This window comes from Quercus lobata, chromosome 8 (genome assembly GCF_001633185.2).
Source record: "Quercus lobata isolate SW786 chromosome 8, ValleyOak3.0 Primary Assembly, whole genome shotgun sequence".
In the NCBI taxonomy this organism is placed as follows: Eukaryota; Viridiplantae; Streptophyta; class Magnoliopsida; order Fagales; family Fagaceae; genus Quercus; species Quercus lobata.
Window position 1 is genome coordinate 53,391,910 of NC_044911.1, and position 19,161 is coordinate 53,411,070.

Genomic DNA, 19,161 nt, shown 5'->3' on the forward strand with positions numbered 1-19,161 from the left:
ATTGTTTATGATACCCACAAGTTATCTAATTCAGAAAAATTTTCATTAAAATTGAGTTTCATGATACTATTCACACATTTAAAAATTATTTTATTACAGTATTTTCAGTTTTCAACAATAAGCGATATCCAAACAAACCCTTAATATTAATTTGGATTGCGCTGGAAACGTTTTTCAGCGCATTTGCGTCTCTGTCAGTGGGTCCCATGTACTGTTCACGGGATCCATAAGTTGTCTAATTCAACAAAATTTTTCATTAAAACTGGATCTCACGACACTATTCACACATTTAAAAATTATTTTGCAATAACATTTTTAGTTTTCAGCAATAAACGGTATCCAAACAGACCCTTAGTCTTAATTTGGATTGCACTGAAAACATTTTTCAGCGCGTTTGCATCTTTATCAGTAGGTCCCATGCACTGTTCATGTGACTCACAAGTTGTCTAATTCAACAAAATTTTCATTAAAACTGGGTCCCACGATACTATTTACACGTTTAAAAATTATTTTGTTACAGTGTTTTCAATTTTTAATTTTTTAGTTTTAAGTAATAAGCGGTATCAAAACAGACCCTTAAAGTTAGATTTGACCATAGAAATTAGCTCAATTATATCACTGAGCAAACCAACCTTGTACATGGAACATATTATTTTAAAGTACAACAACAACTTTAAAAGTTGCTAAAATAGTTTTATTGCCATGTTAGAAACTTTTAGGACATTGTTATTGTGATTGGTGGCACATTTACATACCATATGTGCTTTAATTTTAATTGTTTACACATAATTCATAAATAGACATAATCAAATAATTTGTTAATTCACTCAATCATAATCAACAACCATGGTATAAAACCCTAACAAAACTCATTGGTTGTGGAAACTTATTTCACTTAGCTTTTGGATCTCCCTCCAACATTAAGCATACTCCAACACACAAATGAAATTAGTTTGCGGAAAATATTTCTCAAAATATGGCTTTGTTCATATTATCTATCTTCAATTTCTCTCCCATTAGCATACAAAAATATAACTTCAATTTATTTATTTATTTTTTATTTTTATCAATCAAATGGAATAAGAAGAAGAAAAATTGTACTCGCATGTTCCACATGATAATTACTCTATATATTTTCAGCAATTTTTTAATGAACGAGCGTTAGTTTGGATTGCTCTAAAAACGTTTTTCAGTGCGTTTGCATCTCTATCAGTGGGTCTTATGCACTGTTCACAGGACCTATAAGTTGTCTAATTCAACAAAATTTTCATGAAAATTGGGTCCTACAGTATTATTTACACATTTAAAAATTATTTTATTACAATGTTTTTAGTTTTCAACAATAAACGGTATCCAAATAGACCTTAAGAATGATTATATAAGTAGCAAACTACGCTCCAAGTATAGTTTCTGTACTTATATCAAATTATATAACGAATATATATCCATTTTATAATTAATTTGTCATTTTCTTTTGTGTCACGCAATGACAATGTTTTAGTCATCATCATATTGCTCCCCCAGATGTAATGACAACTATGGTTTCTTTTATTCCTCGCCACCGCCACCCCTCTCCTGTCTTACCATGTCATGATGATGACTCGTTTTGCATATATGTTTCCATTTTATGGGGCTGGATATTGATGTTCTTGTTTTAGGTTTCACTTTCTTGATCAATAAATAATTGATTTCTTCATCATATCATCAATGAGGCAGCAGCAAAAAAGCTTTATATGAATGGGTTAGATAATTGTTATATATAGTCATGAAACGTTGACTAGCAAAAATCAACTTATACAGTCTTTCTCAGGCTAAATTTATATTCGAAGAAAATCGATGAACTTCAAATCTTTGTCCAGTCATGTCTACGTTATATACTTATTAAAAATTTCAGAAGAAAGTTGACCTAAAAATGGTTTTGGTTGCAGGCCAACTTCACTTTCGCAATATGCTAGAAAAAAGTGCTTAAAGATAGTAAAACTTATTGATCTAACAGATGGCTTAATTAGCTTTATTTTATTTGTGTTTTTAAATCGTTATCGTACTAAACAAATATAAACCTCAACTTCTTGTGTATTTCGGGGGTTTACTTCATGTTCATCATCATGATAAGCAATAAGCACGGAGACTTGAATGTTCTGGTTCATCATCATGGTAAACAAAAAACACAGAAGCAAAAGAAAAACGTAAACAACGTGGTCGGCTTCCATTAGCCAAATATCAACGTGAACCATAAAGTTGGTTATTGGTTAATTATGTGAGACTTGACAATTTCAACATAAACGTGATCTGAAAAGGTTAATAATTAAAGTCAATGTACGTGGATGCGTGCTTTGCTGACACGTACACTGTTGTACACACACTGTGACCACCGTCCTATCAATATTACAACAACAATAGTGGAAGTGATATATGTTTATTTTCCCAAATGATCGAAGTTTAATATTACAATATGTGTATCATAGTTAAGACTTATTAAGAGAGATAGCTCTGTCCAGTCTTGGTTTGGTTTGCAAGTGTATGAACGGAATGAGTTCTTCCCAGGAAGCCAGAACTTTGAGTTAGGAGATGGTTTTACTGTTGGTTCTGTGCAGTGTCTCAATTTCTGATTTTACTACTTAGTTGCTAAGATTTTTTTTGTAAGTAAAAACAAAATTGTTTTTGTTAAATTTTTTTTTTTTAAAGGGTAAGGTTATTTATTTTGGATAAAATTAGTTAATTGAGCTTAATTTTGTTTTTAGTTTTACTCGTAATTTTTGTTGTTGAGCTATTTTTTTTTCTGGGCTTGTATTTTTTTTTTTTAGATTTAAGATCTATAAATTTTTTAATGCTCACTAAAATAAGGATAATGCTATAGTTGCAAGTTTTTTTATTTATTATAAATTACTTATGTAATAAGTAATTATTGGTAAGTAAAAAAATTATGTGAGTGGTGTGTCTATATGTGAACCAATAAGAATTTACTGCCAAAAAGGTTCGTAAAAATGTTATAAAAAAGTTTGTGAGTATAGCATTACTCTTAGAAGAATCAATGATATTGTTAAAGGGAAATAAAATGTAATTTTATAAAACAAAATTACTAAAATTAATACACATATTTATAATATGTATATATATATATATATATATATATTAAAATTTAGAGGGGGCATTGCCCCTCGGTCCAAGGGTAGTTCCGCCTCTGGTTCTTCCTCTTTCTTTTTCCAACAGATCGAGTACTCCTTTTCATTTATATAGTTATTTATTTACTATTGATTCCCAAAACTACAAAAACAAAAGGTGTCGTTTTGGATTTGGACTGTGTTTGGAGTTTTTATTGGGACACTCATGAAATCCGAAATTTTGACTAGTGGAATAATACTTGATTTAAATTATGATTTTCTCTTCTTCTTCTTCTTTATTTATTTATTTATTTTTTAAGTTTACCGAAAAGTTATACTCTCAAGATCAAGAAAATAAATATAGACAATTTAAAATTAAGTATAAATTTCTAGAAGTCTGGTTTGAAAATGTTTTGGTAAAATGTGGTAAAAATTATTATTATTATTATTATAACCAAAATCCAAATGTAACATGTTTTTTATTTATTTATTTTTCTTTTTAATTCTCTACATAAATGTGCCTAATCATTTATTACTAAAGTTTTTGTCGAATGCGTAATGTGTAGTATAACTTGTCTCACTCTTCTTTAAAAGTTACCATGATTTTTTAGTGGAATTTGTAGTGTGCTTTTGTATTAAAACTTATTTCTCTCTCCCTTGTGTGTGTATATTATTGTATGTTTGATTCTCAAAAGAAAAAAGAAAAAAAAAAAAGAGAGCTTTTGTCGAATACTCTAGTGCATCGTCGGAGATACACAAGTGCCACATGGTTCTTTTTTTTACACGTATCATGTATGTGTCAATACATTGAAGAAACAGGGATAAGCCAACCTCATCTTTGATGATGTAGATCATACAACTAATTACTAATTCCCCTTCCTTGACTTGGACATTCACGCAACAAAACTAGTTTTTAACCTTTTCATCTCCTTTGATAATGATTTGAGATATAGATATTGTGGGGCACAAAAATTTAAATAAAATACCTGTGCCACATGTCGTATCCATGGCCGAAGAGCTCGTTATTGTGCCGAGGAGGCTACACGCTTGGACAGTAAGGCCACGTCAGTGGCATGTTACCAGAGGAGGTCATACAATAGAGAAAGAGCTTCAAGGAGGAGGGCTAGCCTTGACATGACTGAAGGGGTGGTGCCTGCTCCCACATTTAATGCATCCCACCAAACCTCCTGGTTGTATTTATGTGGAGAAGACCTTTGAATAGTGCTGCCTTAGTTGCCGCAACTCATAAGGGGTTTAGGAAGGTGTCTGATGAGACAAGCACTCAACTGGTGGACTAAATGATCAACAAATGGAGGGTCAAAATCATCTAAAAGGAGTTCTATAATTTAAGAGACCCTCCAAGAAGAAGGGGTAGAAAATCTATAGAGAAAACACCATAGCATTAAGAACAGCAACTGTAATCAAATCTAAGAGAAATTTATTCAAGAACTACTCTTCTCGGACATTGCCGAGGAAGAATTTCTGTGTACCACATTTGTCTATTCACTGTTTTTCCTTACTCTCTTATCCTTTTTAGCCCATTAAGGTCATTGTCCATTTCTTTGAAACCTAGCTTTTTAGCACACTCTCTACAAATTTATTGTATTTGACTTTTTGGACCTTAATCCATTCATCTTTTAGACATAAGGACCAAAGCCCGCCCCTACAGTTATATATTTAAGAAACATTTGAAAAGAATAGTTGGTTTTTTCCTCTCCTATTTGGATAGAAAAGATAGAGTTTAAGGATTGAAAATAAAATAGAGGAATTGCATATACAATTTAATTCCTACCAAAACTACGAAAACAAAAGGTGTCATTTTGGATTTGGACTATTTGCAGTTCCATTAGGCCCCTCATGAAATCCAAAATTTTGAGTTACTACTAGTGGAATAATACTTGATTTAAATTCTTGTCTTCTTCTTTTTTAAAAGAAATTTACCTAAATTTTTTTGGGCTTTCAAGATCAAGAAAATAAATATAAGCAGCTTAAAATTAAGATATAAATTCCTAGAAGTTAGGTAAAATGTGGTAGAATATATATATATATATATGTGTGTGTGTGTGTATGTATGATTTTTGTACCAAAATCCAATGTAACATGTTTTTTCTTTTTCTTTTTTCCTTTTTAATTTTCAACATAAACGTGTACATATCGTTTATTACTAAATCTTTTGTTGAACATTCTAGTGCATTGAAGGGAATACATGAATGACACATGGTTTTGTTTTTCTACACGTATCATGTACATGTGACGTCCAATACATTTGTTCAATAGACATAAGCCAAATTCATCTTTGATGACGTAGATCATACAACTAATTCCCCTTCATTGACTTAAGACACTCGCACAGCAAAACTAATTTTTCACTCTTTTTTCATTTGATCATGATTCATGACTTGAGATATAGTTATTTAGGAAATTCCTGAGAAGAATAGTTGGTTTTTACCTACTCTAAGGTTATGAAAATAAATAAAACAAAGAAATTAAATTTACAAGTTAATAATATTAAGACAGTTTTTTCAACCCAATAGTTATAATAATAGAGAAGAAAAAATTCAAACTATAGTTTTCCTTGTAAGGGAGAGAAGACAATATTACTAAGTACAAAACTCCTATGAATTGAGGTCAATTCTTATTAAACCAAAATTAGACAAATGAATAAATGAAAAAGAATGTATATTTGATGCTCAAGTCTAATATAACAAGATCTCAGTAGATCAAACTAGATTAGGGCTGTCCATCCAATCCGACGAACCGATCCACCTGAAGATTCCGACCGGATCTGACTCGAAAACCGGCCGACTCGATCAAGTCACCGGTCAGCGGTGGGTCATTTGTTCCAAAAACCGACTCCGGCGGGTCGGTCTTGGTTTTCCTCCCAAAACCCGAAAAAACCCGATCTGACTGATGTATTAAGAATTTCAAGCAAAAAATTCCAGAATCCGATAGAAATTTCCAGAATCTGGCGGGATTTTGCAGATTCTGGTGAGTTTTTCCAGATTCCGGCCTCAAATTTCCAGATTCTGACTTCAAATTTTCAAATTCTGGCAACAAATTTTCATATTTCGACGACTTATCAAGTAGATCTAGTGATATTTCGTCCAAATCTAGTGAAATCTCACCAGATTTAGCGAGATCTCACCAGATCCGGTTAGATCTCCGCCGGATTTGTCGTTTTTTTGCCTGAAATCAACTATTTTGACTAGATTTTTCACCGTGGATGGTTTCGATCGAACCGATTGTGTTTTTGACGCAAAACCAACCAAGCTGATCCGACTCCCTCGCCGGTCGGTGGCGGATCAGGATTTTCTCAACCCGATTCTATCAGGTCGGTCTCGGGTTAGGCACAAACCCGACCCGGACCGACCCGTGGACACCCCTAAACTAGACACTAGGGGTCCCTTTTATACATGTGGGCATCAATGTTGTAGAGGTTAAGTGTGAATTTGAATAGCGCTGAATGCGCATTTTTTGCGTTTTGAGTTTATTTTGTGGGTTACATGGGTACTGTTCACGAACTTACAAAAGTTATCCAAATACAGATTTCTAACAAAGTTTGGGTCCTACAATATTATTCACATATTTAAAAATTATTTTATTACAGTGTTTTCAAAAATAAGTTTTCAATTTTCAACAAATAAGCGGTATCCAAACACACCATAAATTGTCGTTTTCAAAATAATGGAAAAGAATCAAGGATGATAGGCATAGTAATTATTATTTTTTTGTTTTTCAATTGTTTCCAGTAAATAAATTGCATTGGTGAATAAATTAAACCGCAACTATATGGTTAACAATCCCAACAAGAAATGTCCAAATCAAAGTTAAAAAAATAAAAAATAAAAAAGAAAGACAGACAGACAAACAAACAAACCCAAGAGGAGGTAGATATTAAAGGTACCCTACCAATAAACCAAACTCATGAGTCATGCCATTTGATGGATGAGTTGGTAGTGGAAGCCAACAAGACACTGATGAGAAAAGACCTGGGAAAACGAGTACGTAATGTAAGGTTGATTAAAACAGCTGACACGTCGGCAAAACAAAATTGACTAATAATAAAGGGCAAGAGCAGAGCACTCCAGCAAAGGCAATTTCATGGTATCCAATTTCAGATTGGTACACAATAGTCACAGCAGGCTCAGCACAATATTTAGAAACCACTTCATCCATTTTTAAAATCTCAACCCACAAGTTGGATTTGCAGGGTCAACGGTCCAAGAAACTGTTTGTATAAGACCCAAAATAAAACGTCAAAGATAGACCTTGCTCCTTTAGATAGAATAACTTTCTAGCTTGACAGCCAAGAAAAAGCCAACTAGAAAAGAAAGATTACACCACCAAGAAGAAGAGAACACTAAAGATGAAGCTAGTTTGGTCCCCTGAGACGGCATCAAAGGCCTATATTGATACTGTTAAATTAGTAAGCAACTTTCTAAAACAATCTTTATTTTTCCTATTGCAAATTGCTTTCCATTTTGTTTTACATTTTTAATGAAATCTAATATTGGGTTTTGTTTGACAGTGTGAGCGTTATCAAGAATCAGGCGTGGCAGAGCTTGTTTCAGCCATGGCTGCAGGTTGGAATGCAAGCTTCATCGTTGAGACATGGTCAAAAGGTGGTATTATGGCCACAAGTATTGGCTTAGCTGTGGCGAGCGGGCACACGGGTGGAAGACACGTGTGCATAGTCACAGATGAGCAGTCAAGGTTAGAGTATGTTGAAGGAATGGTTGAGGTAGGCATGTCACCAGAAATTATTGTTGGAGAGGCAGAGGAAGTCATGGATGAGCTAGTAGGCATGGATTTCATGGTTGTGGATTGTATGCGCAAGGACTTTATAAGAATACTTAGGCTGGCAAAATTGAGCAGCCGTGGTGCAGTTTTGGTGTGTAAGAATGCTAGCAGCTTAAGACCTGCTTCGACTTTCAAATGGCGAAGCGTTCTTGATGGCAATGGCAATGGTGGATCGCGGCGTCTTGTGCGTTCTGTGTTTCTGCCAGTGGGGATGGGACTGGATATTGCACATGTTGCTGCTAGTGGTAATGAAGGAAATCCAGGTTCAAGTTCAGGTTCAGGTTCAGGTTCTGTCAAATGGATCAAGCATGTGGATCAAAAATCAGGAGAAGAGCATGTTATCAGAAAGGTGAAATGAAAGGTTTTCTGTCATTATCCTTTTTCATTTTAGTTTTTAGGTTGTATGTACGAGTTCAGCAAGTTAAAAAGTTATTTGTACATAAGTTAATGAGAATTAATCAAGATACATTCAAGTACTAGCCATAAAACTGATTATTTTATCCTTGTTTCCTCGCCAAAAGATAGTTTTCATTCCATCATTTCTTCTCCGATTCCTGTCTTCTATGGCTAAGTTGTGCATATATATTTTTTCATGGGAATGAATAAGAAAATATCTCTTAACAAATCCATTTAAACAAGCCAATGTCTTCATTCACAGGAGTTTTCCATCCCTTTCTCCAGCACATAAAAAGGGAAACTTGCAAGGATAAATATTGAAATGTATAAAAGAATCAGTGCATTTTTTCTGTTCCTTCAACCGCAAATGTGCTCTTTTTTTATTATCAATTTGTTAAATTTTGGACAGCAGATACTGCTGGCTTTTACAAGGCAAACAGGAAGACCCAATTAACAAGTCTCAAGGACAAAGATAGATTAAAAAAATCAAACTTTCAATTTGTATAAATCATACCAGTGTAAAAGTAAAACTCTATAAAACAAAGTAACTTACATCAAGAGATCATTATCCTCAACAAACATTTGGTATTTTTTACAAGACCACGTAAAAAGTACTCTCGACATCCTTCCAGCAGGCTGATCTCAGAAAGGATTTCCAAAGTGGCCATGGTTAGTTTCCCATCACTCAACTGATGTGCAACTACAGCTCCCCTCATCCCCACTCCAACTAATATCATGGCAAAGACAATCTTGTCCTCATTTCCTACATAGAACACAGTCTTGAAGAAGTAACCAAATATAGTCAAGCACTTTGAATTTCAAGTGAGCTTACATATTTAGCGTGCGTCTGCCTAAAAATTATTTTGCGTTTTTGGTTGGGTCCCATGGCTGTGTTCACGACCCAGCCAAACTTGTGAAAAATGTGCATAAACAGCAAATCTGGGTCCCACGGCACTATTTATAGTTTGAAAATTATTTTGCTACAGTGTTTTCAGCAATAAGTTTTCAGTTTTCAATAAAATAAGTGGTATTTAAACAGACCCTTAACGATCTCAAATTACTTAAATATTGTTAAGTAGTAGATTAATCCCAGCTGTTTCGACTTTCTTCTAAATGCCTTCTTTTGCAAAAGCACCCTTTTGCTCTTAAGGCGTTTCTGCTCCCCAATAGCAGCCCTTCTATAATACAGAAACAAATGTAAAAGACAATGCTATGCCCTTTACAATAAGATTAACAAAGACACAGGAAAAGGAATGTTGTTCTTGATAAGAAAGACGTGGCATTATGAAAATGGCGTGACACCATTTTATTGGATAAATTAAACACATGTGGCAAATTTATGTAGCACTTAAAGGAAAATATGGTTGAAGAGGTTGCCGATTCAAATGGAATATAATTTCAAGGGGTAAACTCCAAATTTTGAAGTTTCAGAATGTAAATCTAAAAACTCCTAAACTTTAGGGTGTAGGTTGAGTTTGGATTGCACTAAAAAATGAAAGTTGGAGTGTTTGGCCTTTTTTCTTTGGGTCCCGTGCACTGTTCACAGGACCTGGAAGTACAGGAAAACGCAAATGTTAAGTTAAAAATGGGTCTCACAGTACTATTCACATATTTAAAAATTATTTTACTATAGTGTTTTCAATTTTCAATAATAAACAGTATCTAAATAGACCCATAATTTACCCCTTAGCCTTCTAGAATTAACTCATGAAGCTATGATTCTAGAATACTCTACAGTATAATAGTATACGTGTGTGTTGGGGCAGTGGATAAGGAAAAAGTGAGGGCAAAACGAAGTGCATGAAGGGGCCATTTAATAAAGAGCCTTGTAGCTCATCAACATTGCCATATCTCCTTTATAACGAGAACCAAGGTTCAAATCCCCCCTTCTCTCTCCCCCCAACTTTTTGTAACAACAGAATTATCAACATGCAGCAGTTCAAACAAAGAAAAGCACCTCAGTAAGAACTCGCCCTCCCTCATCATCTGCCTAGGAAGAATGCCCTTTCGTAAACATCTCAAAACCTCTTAAATGAAATCAAGCTGTATTATGAGTCAAAGCCCAAATCTATGACAGCATGAGACTGCAACTAAAAAATCAAACAGTCCATAATGCTTGAAACTCAAGTTTTCTCAAGCAAGACTATCATAATTATCTACGTAAAACATTTTCTCTCAATAACGTTTTAAAAAATAAGTGAATTATAAACCTAAATAAAAAACAATCCATTTTCCACACTCACCACCCTTTGTTATCATCTCACTTTTCTAACATACTAATCACATTTTTAATATATTCCAATCTCCTTCCCTCTTATCTTTCAATTCTAAACGTCTTAAACAATTCAACTATACGTTAAGCAAAGACATAACTTGCTTTCTACTGTAAAATACATGCCCATTTGACTTTCTTTTAAAAAGCAAATGTTTGGTTTTAAAGGACCAAGCCAAGCGAAATCCAAGAAATATCAGATGTTGGGATGAATAGATATATTCAGCATTCAACCTACATTCTCTTCCATAGGAAAATTGGACAGGTCACAGGACTTTGACCATATTCATTAAAATTCATGATCATTGAAAGGCCATACATGTTTCATTTTTTACTTTACACATTCTCATGTTGTAAAACATCAACAAAGTATACCACGTAGATGTAGTAATCACCCAATATATTAGCATTCAATGAAAGAGACCTCTGAAGGTTAACCAACAATCATTTCAGATCCCACTTGTAAAACATATCCAGTACATTTAACTCCAACGAAAAATCATCAGTATTATCATTATCTATCTAAAAACTTCAATAACCTTGCTACGTCTGATCCATTCGGTATAGCAACACGAGCTAGTACCCTCTGGAAAAGAGAAGGCAAGAAGGGGGTTTCATGGACGTGTGTATTCCAACACATTGAGCTTTTGTCCCCGTCTCAATTTCTAGCTTTCCCCCTAGAATAACCACTTTTGTCTTTAACATCAGATTTCTTCCTCCCTGAGACCTCTGAGTGAGAAGATCCTCCCCTGTCCCTACCATCTGGTATCACTCTTCCTGAGTGCTGTGCATGCTCTGTTGAAGGCAGTGCCCAACCTCCCCTACCGGCCTGCCCATGTCCACTGCTGCTACCTCCTACAATACCCAAAAAAAAGAAAAAGATTAAGCAATCTTACATCCCCTAGAAAACAGAAAGACAATGAATGTAACTATCACTTAGAAAAATCATGGAAATACAATTTGCATGCTCATACAACATTGAACATTTGAACCAGTTATCCACCCTTATTCATGAGAGAAAGAGATGCTATTTATTCTAGACCATAACTATGTTGTTATGTGGCAAAACTTATGGGCCAGTACAATGTCAAGTCAAACATCAAACATCACAAGAAAGCACAATATCTACGTCTAAAAAAAGGGTGAAATAAGCTCATACTGAATTCCATATGCTTCAAATTCCTGACGAAATACTTTGGCATAATTATAAGAAATACTTCATGAAAATCAACTAATGTGCAAAAACCTATCCAGCAGAATTTCCCAAAAAGCCATTTATACTGCAAAGGAAATATAAGCCCATCCCTACTAATCCACAAGACATTTGATATGTGTACGTATGTGCACTTACACACTACAAACATACTAATGGCAGCATACTGGTTACTCATTATGCCACAAGACTTAAAATGCCTAGTTGCCATCCCCATTTCTATTTACACCAACATCTAAAGTAGTTACAGATTAATTAAACCTTTTACAACCACTTCTTAGACCAGTTGAAAGGCAAATAATTAGCATGACAATATGCAGCGAGTTCAAGCAATTTCCAACATTCCAGGCAGGTCAGGATTAAAAACAATATGGACTTTTTTGCAGTCAATTGATTGAAAAACATGACTCAAAGGACGATTCATCAATTGCATCCAAAGCCAATGAAATATTACCATAACCAATAAGATCCTCAGACCAGCCAGGCATATGTTTTTGAGCATTTCCCTTCCAGGCATCTTCGAATCCCACAAGCTCATCTGAATATTTGCCAATCCAAAGCTTTTGGTTATTCCTCCTATATGTGCTAACAGATATTGAGTACATCTTAGTACACACACCCCAAAGTATGCTACATCTACATACCTTCATTCAGATTGTGTAAGATCTGCGACGTGTCCACCTTACCATCTGAATTAAGCTTCCTCATAACAGAATGCCCCTGCAAAGTGTGGTCTCAGCGTAAGTATAATATTACCATCCCTCATGTTATTGGAACAGGAACATGACTGATCAAACTATATATTACACTACAAATATGGCCATTAAAAAGTTGCTCAACCAATAAAGACCTTATTGTGAAGTCCCCTAGATATCCTGTGTGATGCTTGCCTTGCAGCAATATCGGCTTCTTTGGCCTCTTCAACTGTCACCTGCTCCACAACAAGGACTACTTAGAAAATAGCATTAACCCAAAAAATTGAACCTGTTATCAACCAAAAAAATCACTTACTCCATCACTTGTCTTTCTAGTCCTGGACGAGGTATAATATGGTCCATCGGCACCGCCATAAGTAACAGTGGAGCTCTCAAAAGTGAAGTTACGAGCTTGAGGTTGTGATTGATTATGATTCAGCCTGTTGTCGGCATTTCTATACAGCAAATGTTTGCTCTTTTTCTCTGCATTAGAGGGAGAGAGGGGGCAGAAAGCAAAAATGATAGCACTTTTAAAGGTTGACTCCAACAATAACAATCAAAACATAACATACAACCAGTTAGTTGATGCACTTTACCTTCAATTTCGTCATCAGGATCTTCAACATAGCATTCACTCCTTGATCTACCATGCTTCCTAGGATTTTCTTTAGTCTCTTTATTCACATCTTCTTTTTCATCGTCAGAGTTCAATTCCTCAATAATTGGGCCCTTTGGTCTTTTCGGCTCTGGTGCCTGATGCTCAAGAAATTCAGGTGGATGCATGTTCATAAAAGGACTTCCACTTGAACCGTGATGCTCAAGAAATCCAGATGGATGCATGTTCATAAAAGGACTTCCACTTGAACCAAAGAAGCCTGGATTTGAATCAAACATGCCTCCTAATGGGCGTGTGAAGAAAGGGTCATCAAATGGGTTCCTCCCTCCAAAAAAGTTAGAAAGTAAACTCCTGTGATCTCCAAAGCCGCCAAAGCCCCCCAAACCAGCAAAAGGGTCACCAAAATTAGAGAAAGGATCCCTGCCACCTCTGCCTCCCTGCATTTTCTAGGCGCTAAAAACCCCCCACCGAAAAACTTAAGCCTTACTCTGCCAAGAAAAATATATGCTCTGCAACCATGAGATTCAGCATCACCGCCTCAGAACCAATTAAACGAAAATTATATAAAACAAAAGCAACACAATACTTGTGTGGAAATTATCACCAAACTAATCATCTATGACAACATTAGACTGCAACTAAAGATTCAAACAGCAAAACAATAAAAATGGCTGCCACGCCACTAAAAAATATTTAGTGATAAGCTAAAAGTTCCACAAATGCAACCCCAGCCCTGGTAGACTCTCACAGTTTCGCCAAGAACTAGTTTCTTAATTTATAAATTATGAGCAGGATGTAAGTATAACTTTTGGAATTACAGCAGACAACGATCTTCACCCACCAAGATCCCAAGGATGGACCCCCCACAACACATGCAAACCAAGAGAACGAAACATAGAAGAAAATACAAACAACATATAATTCATCAAACATATAAAATTCCTAAGTTCCACTGTAACACCATGATGATCAATGTTACAATCGATACTAGGTAAATGCGAGCACAGAATCTACACTTAAATGGGTCGAAAATAATTCATCTACACATTTAACCGGAGATAAAAGAAGGAAGGCGAACTCAAGCACAGAATCTACACTAAAAAGTCTAAAATGGATGGAAAATTAATTTATCACCCGTATCAGACAGAACTTTTACTAGTAACAAAAACAGAATCTCTCTCTCAAATATATGGAAACCATGGCATAGCGAAAGAACATGTTTTGTGCATAAATTTTTCATACTTATATAAGAACGATTCCGAAATTCCAATTTTTACAATTTTCCCATAAACCAAAATGAACATTAAACAAAAACTATGACACATATTAGAAAAATGAAACATACCCAACTTATAATTAGGGCACTTTCATATACAAAAGCATAAAATTACCCAAAAAAAAAAACAAACACGAACCCTAAGCCTTGAAATTAAAAGATTCTAAACAGAACTATTCGATAATTTGCAACATAATATACCCTCTGATCTGATCAAGTTGTTTACACTGATTTCAGAGACAAAAATCGGCACGCACACGAAATTACACAAATATGTAAGAGATGAGAATTTATGTATTTTTTTTTTCCCAAATAAAATATGAAGCCCTATTTGCATCGGAGAGAGAGAGAGAGAGAGAGAGAGTACCTGGGATTGAAAGGAAATCGAAACCCTACTAATGGCTCACGAAATGACGAAAAGGGTTTTTGCAGTTTAGAGGGATTGTACAATAAATTCTTTTTTGTTTTTTTGATGGTGGATTGTACAATAATTGAGGTGCTTAAGATCAGAGCGTGTAATCACCGACTCTTAATCTTAACACACATAAAGAGAGAGAGAGAGAGAGAGTAGAAGTCTCTAGTATATGGGCCAGAAATATCGCGATACTATTTGGCGGGTAATAAGGCTGCGTTTGGGAATCAGCCAAAAAAAGTTATTCCGCTTATCACAAAAAGTAAAAATAAGAAACAAAAAAGAAAAAAGAAAAAAAAGAAAAGAAAAGAGAAGCTTATTTCATGTTGGCAACGTGAGACAGTTGATTATTTCTTCAATTCTCAATGAATTTTTTTCTTTTTTTGGTTGAATTTCATGTTTTTAATATGCACGTAAAATAAATAGGATGTTATTTTCTATTTGATCAATAAATTTATTTTTTAGATTATAGAAAACTTAAAATTTAAACATTTGATTGATGAAATAAGTATGATTTTTTATTTTCTTGAAATTTTGCAAGTATAGAGAATATAATAAAACCATGCAATCGAATGATTAGAACTTCAAAATTCACATTCAATAAAAAGATATAAGAAGAGTTTTAAAGGTTTATCTCTAAACTATTGAAGAGAAATCTTTTTTGACTATTGGTTAAGTCAAAATTTAAGGAGACTAGTTAAAAATCTAGATGAGCTGAGCTTTCAACAAAAATTATAGTGGCCAGCTTTAATAGTGTCAAGATTTTATTGTTTTTGTTCTTTCTTTTTTTCATAGTTACAATTCTTAATAAATAAGAACCGACTATTTCACTTGGTTGGAAGGATTCTTGGCAAAGCAATGTATTCAAAATTTTGAATCAACACACCACCTTATTTTGGAAGTAATTTTATAAATAAAAATTTCATGAATACATGTCTAACAAAAGTTTTTAGATAGTTATGACCTCAATATAACAAGTTACTTTCCATTTGAAATGATTTCATTTTATAGTAAAAAAAAAAAAAACAATAAATTTTATAAATTTAAAAGTATATATATATTTTTTTAATCAAATTTAAAATTATATCTAATGCAACATCATTTGAATTTTAACGAATAGATATTAGTTCCCACTAAGCATGAACAATTTAATGAGATAGGATTATAGGAGAGTGACCATGTGTGGGCTTTGTATTTTTTTTTTTTAGGGAGGGGGTTGGTTTATCTAGAACTTTTTTGGTCTTGTGGGGATGCAAAAACTGTCCCCCGTGGAGTCCTTCACGGATTCACACTCAAATTATTCAAACAACAAACAAATAAGTAAACATAAGGGAAAAACACTCCACAATGGGAAACTCAAATAATTGATTTCTCTCAACTCAAATATTACAATTTCAACCTAAATATTACAATAGATAACTCTCACATTCCCGTGGTGTTACCTTTACTCTCTCTCTCTCTCTCTCTCTCTTATTGATTTTTCTTCTTTCTGTTCCTTTTTCCTCCTCTTTTTCAGATCCCCCTTCTTTTGCCTCTTTTCACCCTTTTATAACTTCAATCCTTACTCTTATCATTACAGCTGTCTTGTTGCCTACTAGAGCCTCAGGGATATTTTTCTCAACTTTATTGGATTCCTCCCCTCTCTTATCTTAGAACTTTGACTTTTGGGGGTTGTTTGCACTGTTCAGGCTCTCTCACTTGTATTTAATGCGACAGAGATGAGGTAAGAGCCCCATCATTAATGCGGAGGTAAAGATCTTCAACTTTCTTGCATGTTTCAGAACTTTCCCGTGATTTCAGGAGTCTCCTGAAAATCACATGTGGATTACCCGTGCACCATACCTCGGGTAAGTTGACACTTTACCTTTTCCACGAGAACTAATCTCTTGTGTCACTCATCTTTTTCGTAATACTTGGGATGATCCAGTTTTCCTCATTTCATGGTTTATTACTCATTGAGCCTTGCATTCAAAACATAGGCCAAACCCAATTCTTTCCCGTGACCTAATTGCTTCTTGGGCTTTAGGCCCAAGAGGTGACTGTTCCACTCCCCACAGGTCCCTTTTTCTAGAGTTGAAATTATTCTAAAATCAAGAGTTAATAATCATAGCAATGTAAAGTTTACTTGAGAAATGTAAAGTTTACGTGGGTGATATATATCATCCGCTACTCATCAGATTATTATTGTGCTCATTAATGCAGTCTTGTGCTTGTCCTTAAAACTCAACATGGGTGATATATATCATCATCCACTTATTATTGTGCTCGGTAATGCAGTATTGTCTCTTAAACTCAATAGACATCCTAACGATTTATAATTTTATACATGTGGGATTGTTTTATTACAATTTGTAAAGAGTTATAATTTGTAACCACTTGAATACAAGAGTCTATATATATATATATATATATATATTGATTGTTTTCTTCTGACCCTATTTTATCTGTTTCCTTTATTTTATCTTCTCAAAAAAAAAAAAAAAAAATCCTTTATTTTATAACAGTTGGGACTTTTCAGCAGATGGGGAAAATGTTGGCTCCAGTAAGATACCATACAGGCCTAACTTTCTTCTAATGGATTAATCATTAAAAAAAAAAAAGATGGAAACAAATGACAAAATTTTCCAATTCAGTTTAAAATTTCAAGTCCAACTTATGGTTTTTTTTTTGGATGATAAGTCCAACTTATGGTTGAGTTACATCTTCGGCAATACCTTTACATACAAATTTTCTTCTAATGGATTAAACAATTTAAAAAAAAGATTAAAGATGAAAACAAAGGATAAAATTTTCCAATTCAGTTTAAATTTGAAATCCAATTTATGGTTGAGTTACATCTTCGGTATAATACCTTACATATGAATTTTCACAACTTCAAAAAGAGGTTAAATTCTATAAAGGATTGTGTGAATTGTGAAACCTTCTATTTATACCCTCTAATAAAATATTATCACATAAAATTTTTTCAAATAGATAGAATCACACTTAGACACAATTTGATAGTACTTTAAAACATACTAGCCTCATCACACCCGCTCCGCATGTGTTATAAAACTCTTTTTTATTTTTGAGTTTAATGTAATTTTTTCAGTTTAAATTTATCTATTGTTAGTAAGGTTACATAGAAAGAAATTTTTGAGAAACTAAAATTTAAGATTTGAAATGGAGTAAATTGCTGGGTTTAGCGTGCGCTAGTTCTTAGGAAAAAATGTATCAAACGCGAGATATATTTAAATAGAGAGTGTGCTAATTTTTAGAAAAAAAGTTTCTCTAGTAGGTTTTTTTGTTTTTGAATTTTGTTGAATTACAATTTAAACCCTTTTTTTTTTTTTTTTTTTTTTTTTTTTTTTTTTAAGAATAAGGATTATCTAGTTAGATTAGAGATATTTTTGACATTTTTTGAAATCATAACTAACTTTTGAATCCCCTTAATATATAGAGATTAACTAAAAACTGATTGATATTTTGGTCTGATGATAAAGAACTATTATCAAGAGCGAATGTTATAGATTGAAACTCTCTAAAAAAACAAACATAGTAACCAGTAGTATATAGTAATTATAAAATTTAATGTTTAAACAAAAAAGAAGTAAAAAAGAAAAAAGAAAAAAAAAAGGTAGCAATGCAAGAAGAAAAATAAGAGCAAGAAGCAACCATTAAGCTCATTGTCGGAAAAGGCCATCTTCGGCTCTACCATAAATCCCTCTCCCAATTCCAACGCCTCCACTGCTCTTTTTTCTTCCATTTTTTTTTTTTTAAACTCTTATTTTTTGATGAATTTTCTTTTAAACCTTCAATAATTGTGTACTCAATTCCCAGCAATTCAAGTGTTGTCTTTGGAAGTGTAGTCTCCATCCCGCACATATTACAATAAATCTTTTGAGAGTGACCCCAAAATGTTGGCTAAGAAACATAAACTAGAACCAATAAAAACCGCTTTAGCAGGTTGAGGTTTATTTAGAACACCAACTTAGATTGCCAAGCTGGGCAATAAGGACTTTGAGGAAATCATTAATGTACAAAAAGCACCATACCTAAGAGTAGAGCAAAACCACTTTCTATTAGTATTGTGTTAATGTGGGCTATTACTTGTCATTTTTTTTTAATACAAGATATAAATTCTACTCTAGTTAAATCTAAGTGTATGTGTGTGAAGCTCCTTCCTAGAGACTTAAACCCTGACCCTTACTCCCCACACCTCATAAGCACTTATACTTGGGGAGTGACCATCGCACCAAAGGTGTGCGGTGGTACTTGTCATTCTATTTGAAACACTTTGATGCAGCAATATTTAATTGAAGGGTGTAAATTGGAAGTTTTACACTAGATCCTTGTAGAATTTAATCGCATTCATAAAATTTTCAAAACAAAGTGCTAGTC

At 33.8% G+C, this 19,161-nt stretch overlaps 2 protein-coding genes across 3 annotated transcripts; one reads left to right on the forward strand and one right to left on the reverse strand.

Annotated features, from left to right (window-relative positions):
• Positions 1-7,218: 7,218 nt before the first annotated feature.
• On the forward strand, positions 7,219-8,419 carry LOC115958476. The gene is made up of 2 exons (XM_031076886.1): positions 7,219-7,527; positions 7,630-8,419. Exons 1-2 carry the CDS (start codon positions 7,468-7,470, stop codon positions 8,257-8,259), a joined length of 690 nt encoding a protein of 229 aa, XP_030932746.1. The 5' UTR covers positions 7,219-7,467; the 3' UTR covers positions 8,260-8,419.
• Positions 8,420-10,854: 2,435 nt separating this feature from the next.
• Positions 10,855-14,948, reverse strand: LOC115956071. Of its 2 annotated transcripts, none has more exons than XM_031074530.1 (7): positions 14,737-14,948; positions 13,074-13,602; positions 12,794-12,960; positions 12,633-12,713; positions 12,427-12,502; positions 12,237-12,320; positions 10,855-11,424 (listed from the first exon to the last, which is right to left on the reverse strand). In XM_031074530.1, the coding sequence occupies exons 2-7, from the start codon at positions 13,534-13,536 to the stop codon at positions 11,228-11,230; spliced, it is 1,068 nt and encodes a 355-aa protein (XP_030930390.1). In that variant the 5' UTR covers positions 13,537-13,602; positions 14,737-14,948; the 3' UTR covers positions 10,855-11,227. The 2 variants fall into 2 exon arrangements, with proteins under 2 accessions (XP_030930390.1, XP_030930391.1); XM_031074531.1 differs by having other exon boundaries at positions 13,074-13,581; positions 14,737-14,944.
• Positions 14,949-19,161: the final 4,213 nt, after the last annotated feature.

Coding starts and splice junctions, on each gene's coding strand:
- LOC115958476 (XM_031076886.1), top strand. CDS start 7,468: ATGAAGCTAGTTTGGTCCCCTGAGACGGCATCAAAGGCCTATATTGAT. Junction 7,528..7,629: donor ATATTGATACTGTTAAATTA/GTAAGCAACTTT, acceptor TTTGTTTGACAG/TGTGAGCGTTATCAAGAATC.
- LOC115956071 (XM_031074530.1), bottom strand. CDS start 13,536: ATGCAGGGAGGCAGAGGTGGCAGGGATCCTTTCTCTAATTTTGGTGAC. Junction 12,961..13,073: donor TCCTGATGACGAAATTGAAG/GTAAAGTGCATC, acceptor CCTCTAATGCAG/AGAAAAAGAGCAAACATTTG. Junction 12,503..12,632: donor CTAGGGGACTTCACAATAAG/GTCTTTATTGGT, acceptor CACACTTTGCAG/GGGCATTCTGTTATGAGGAA.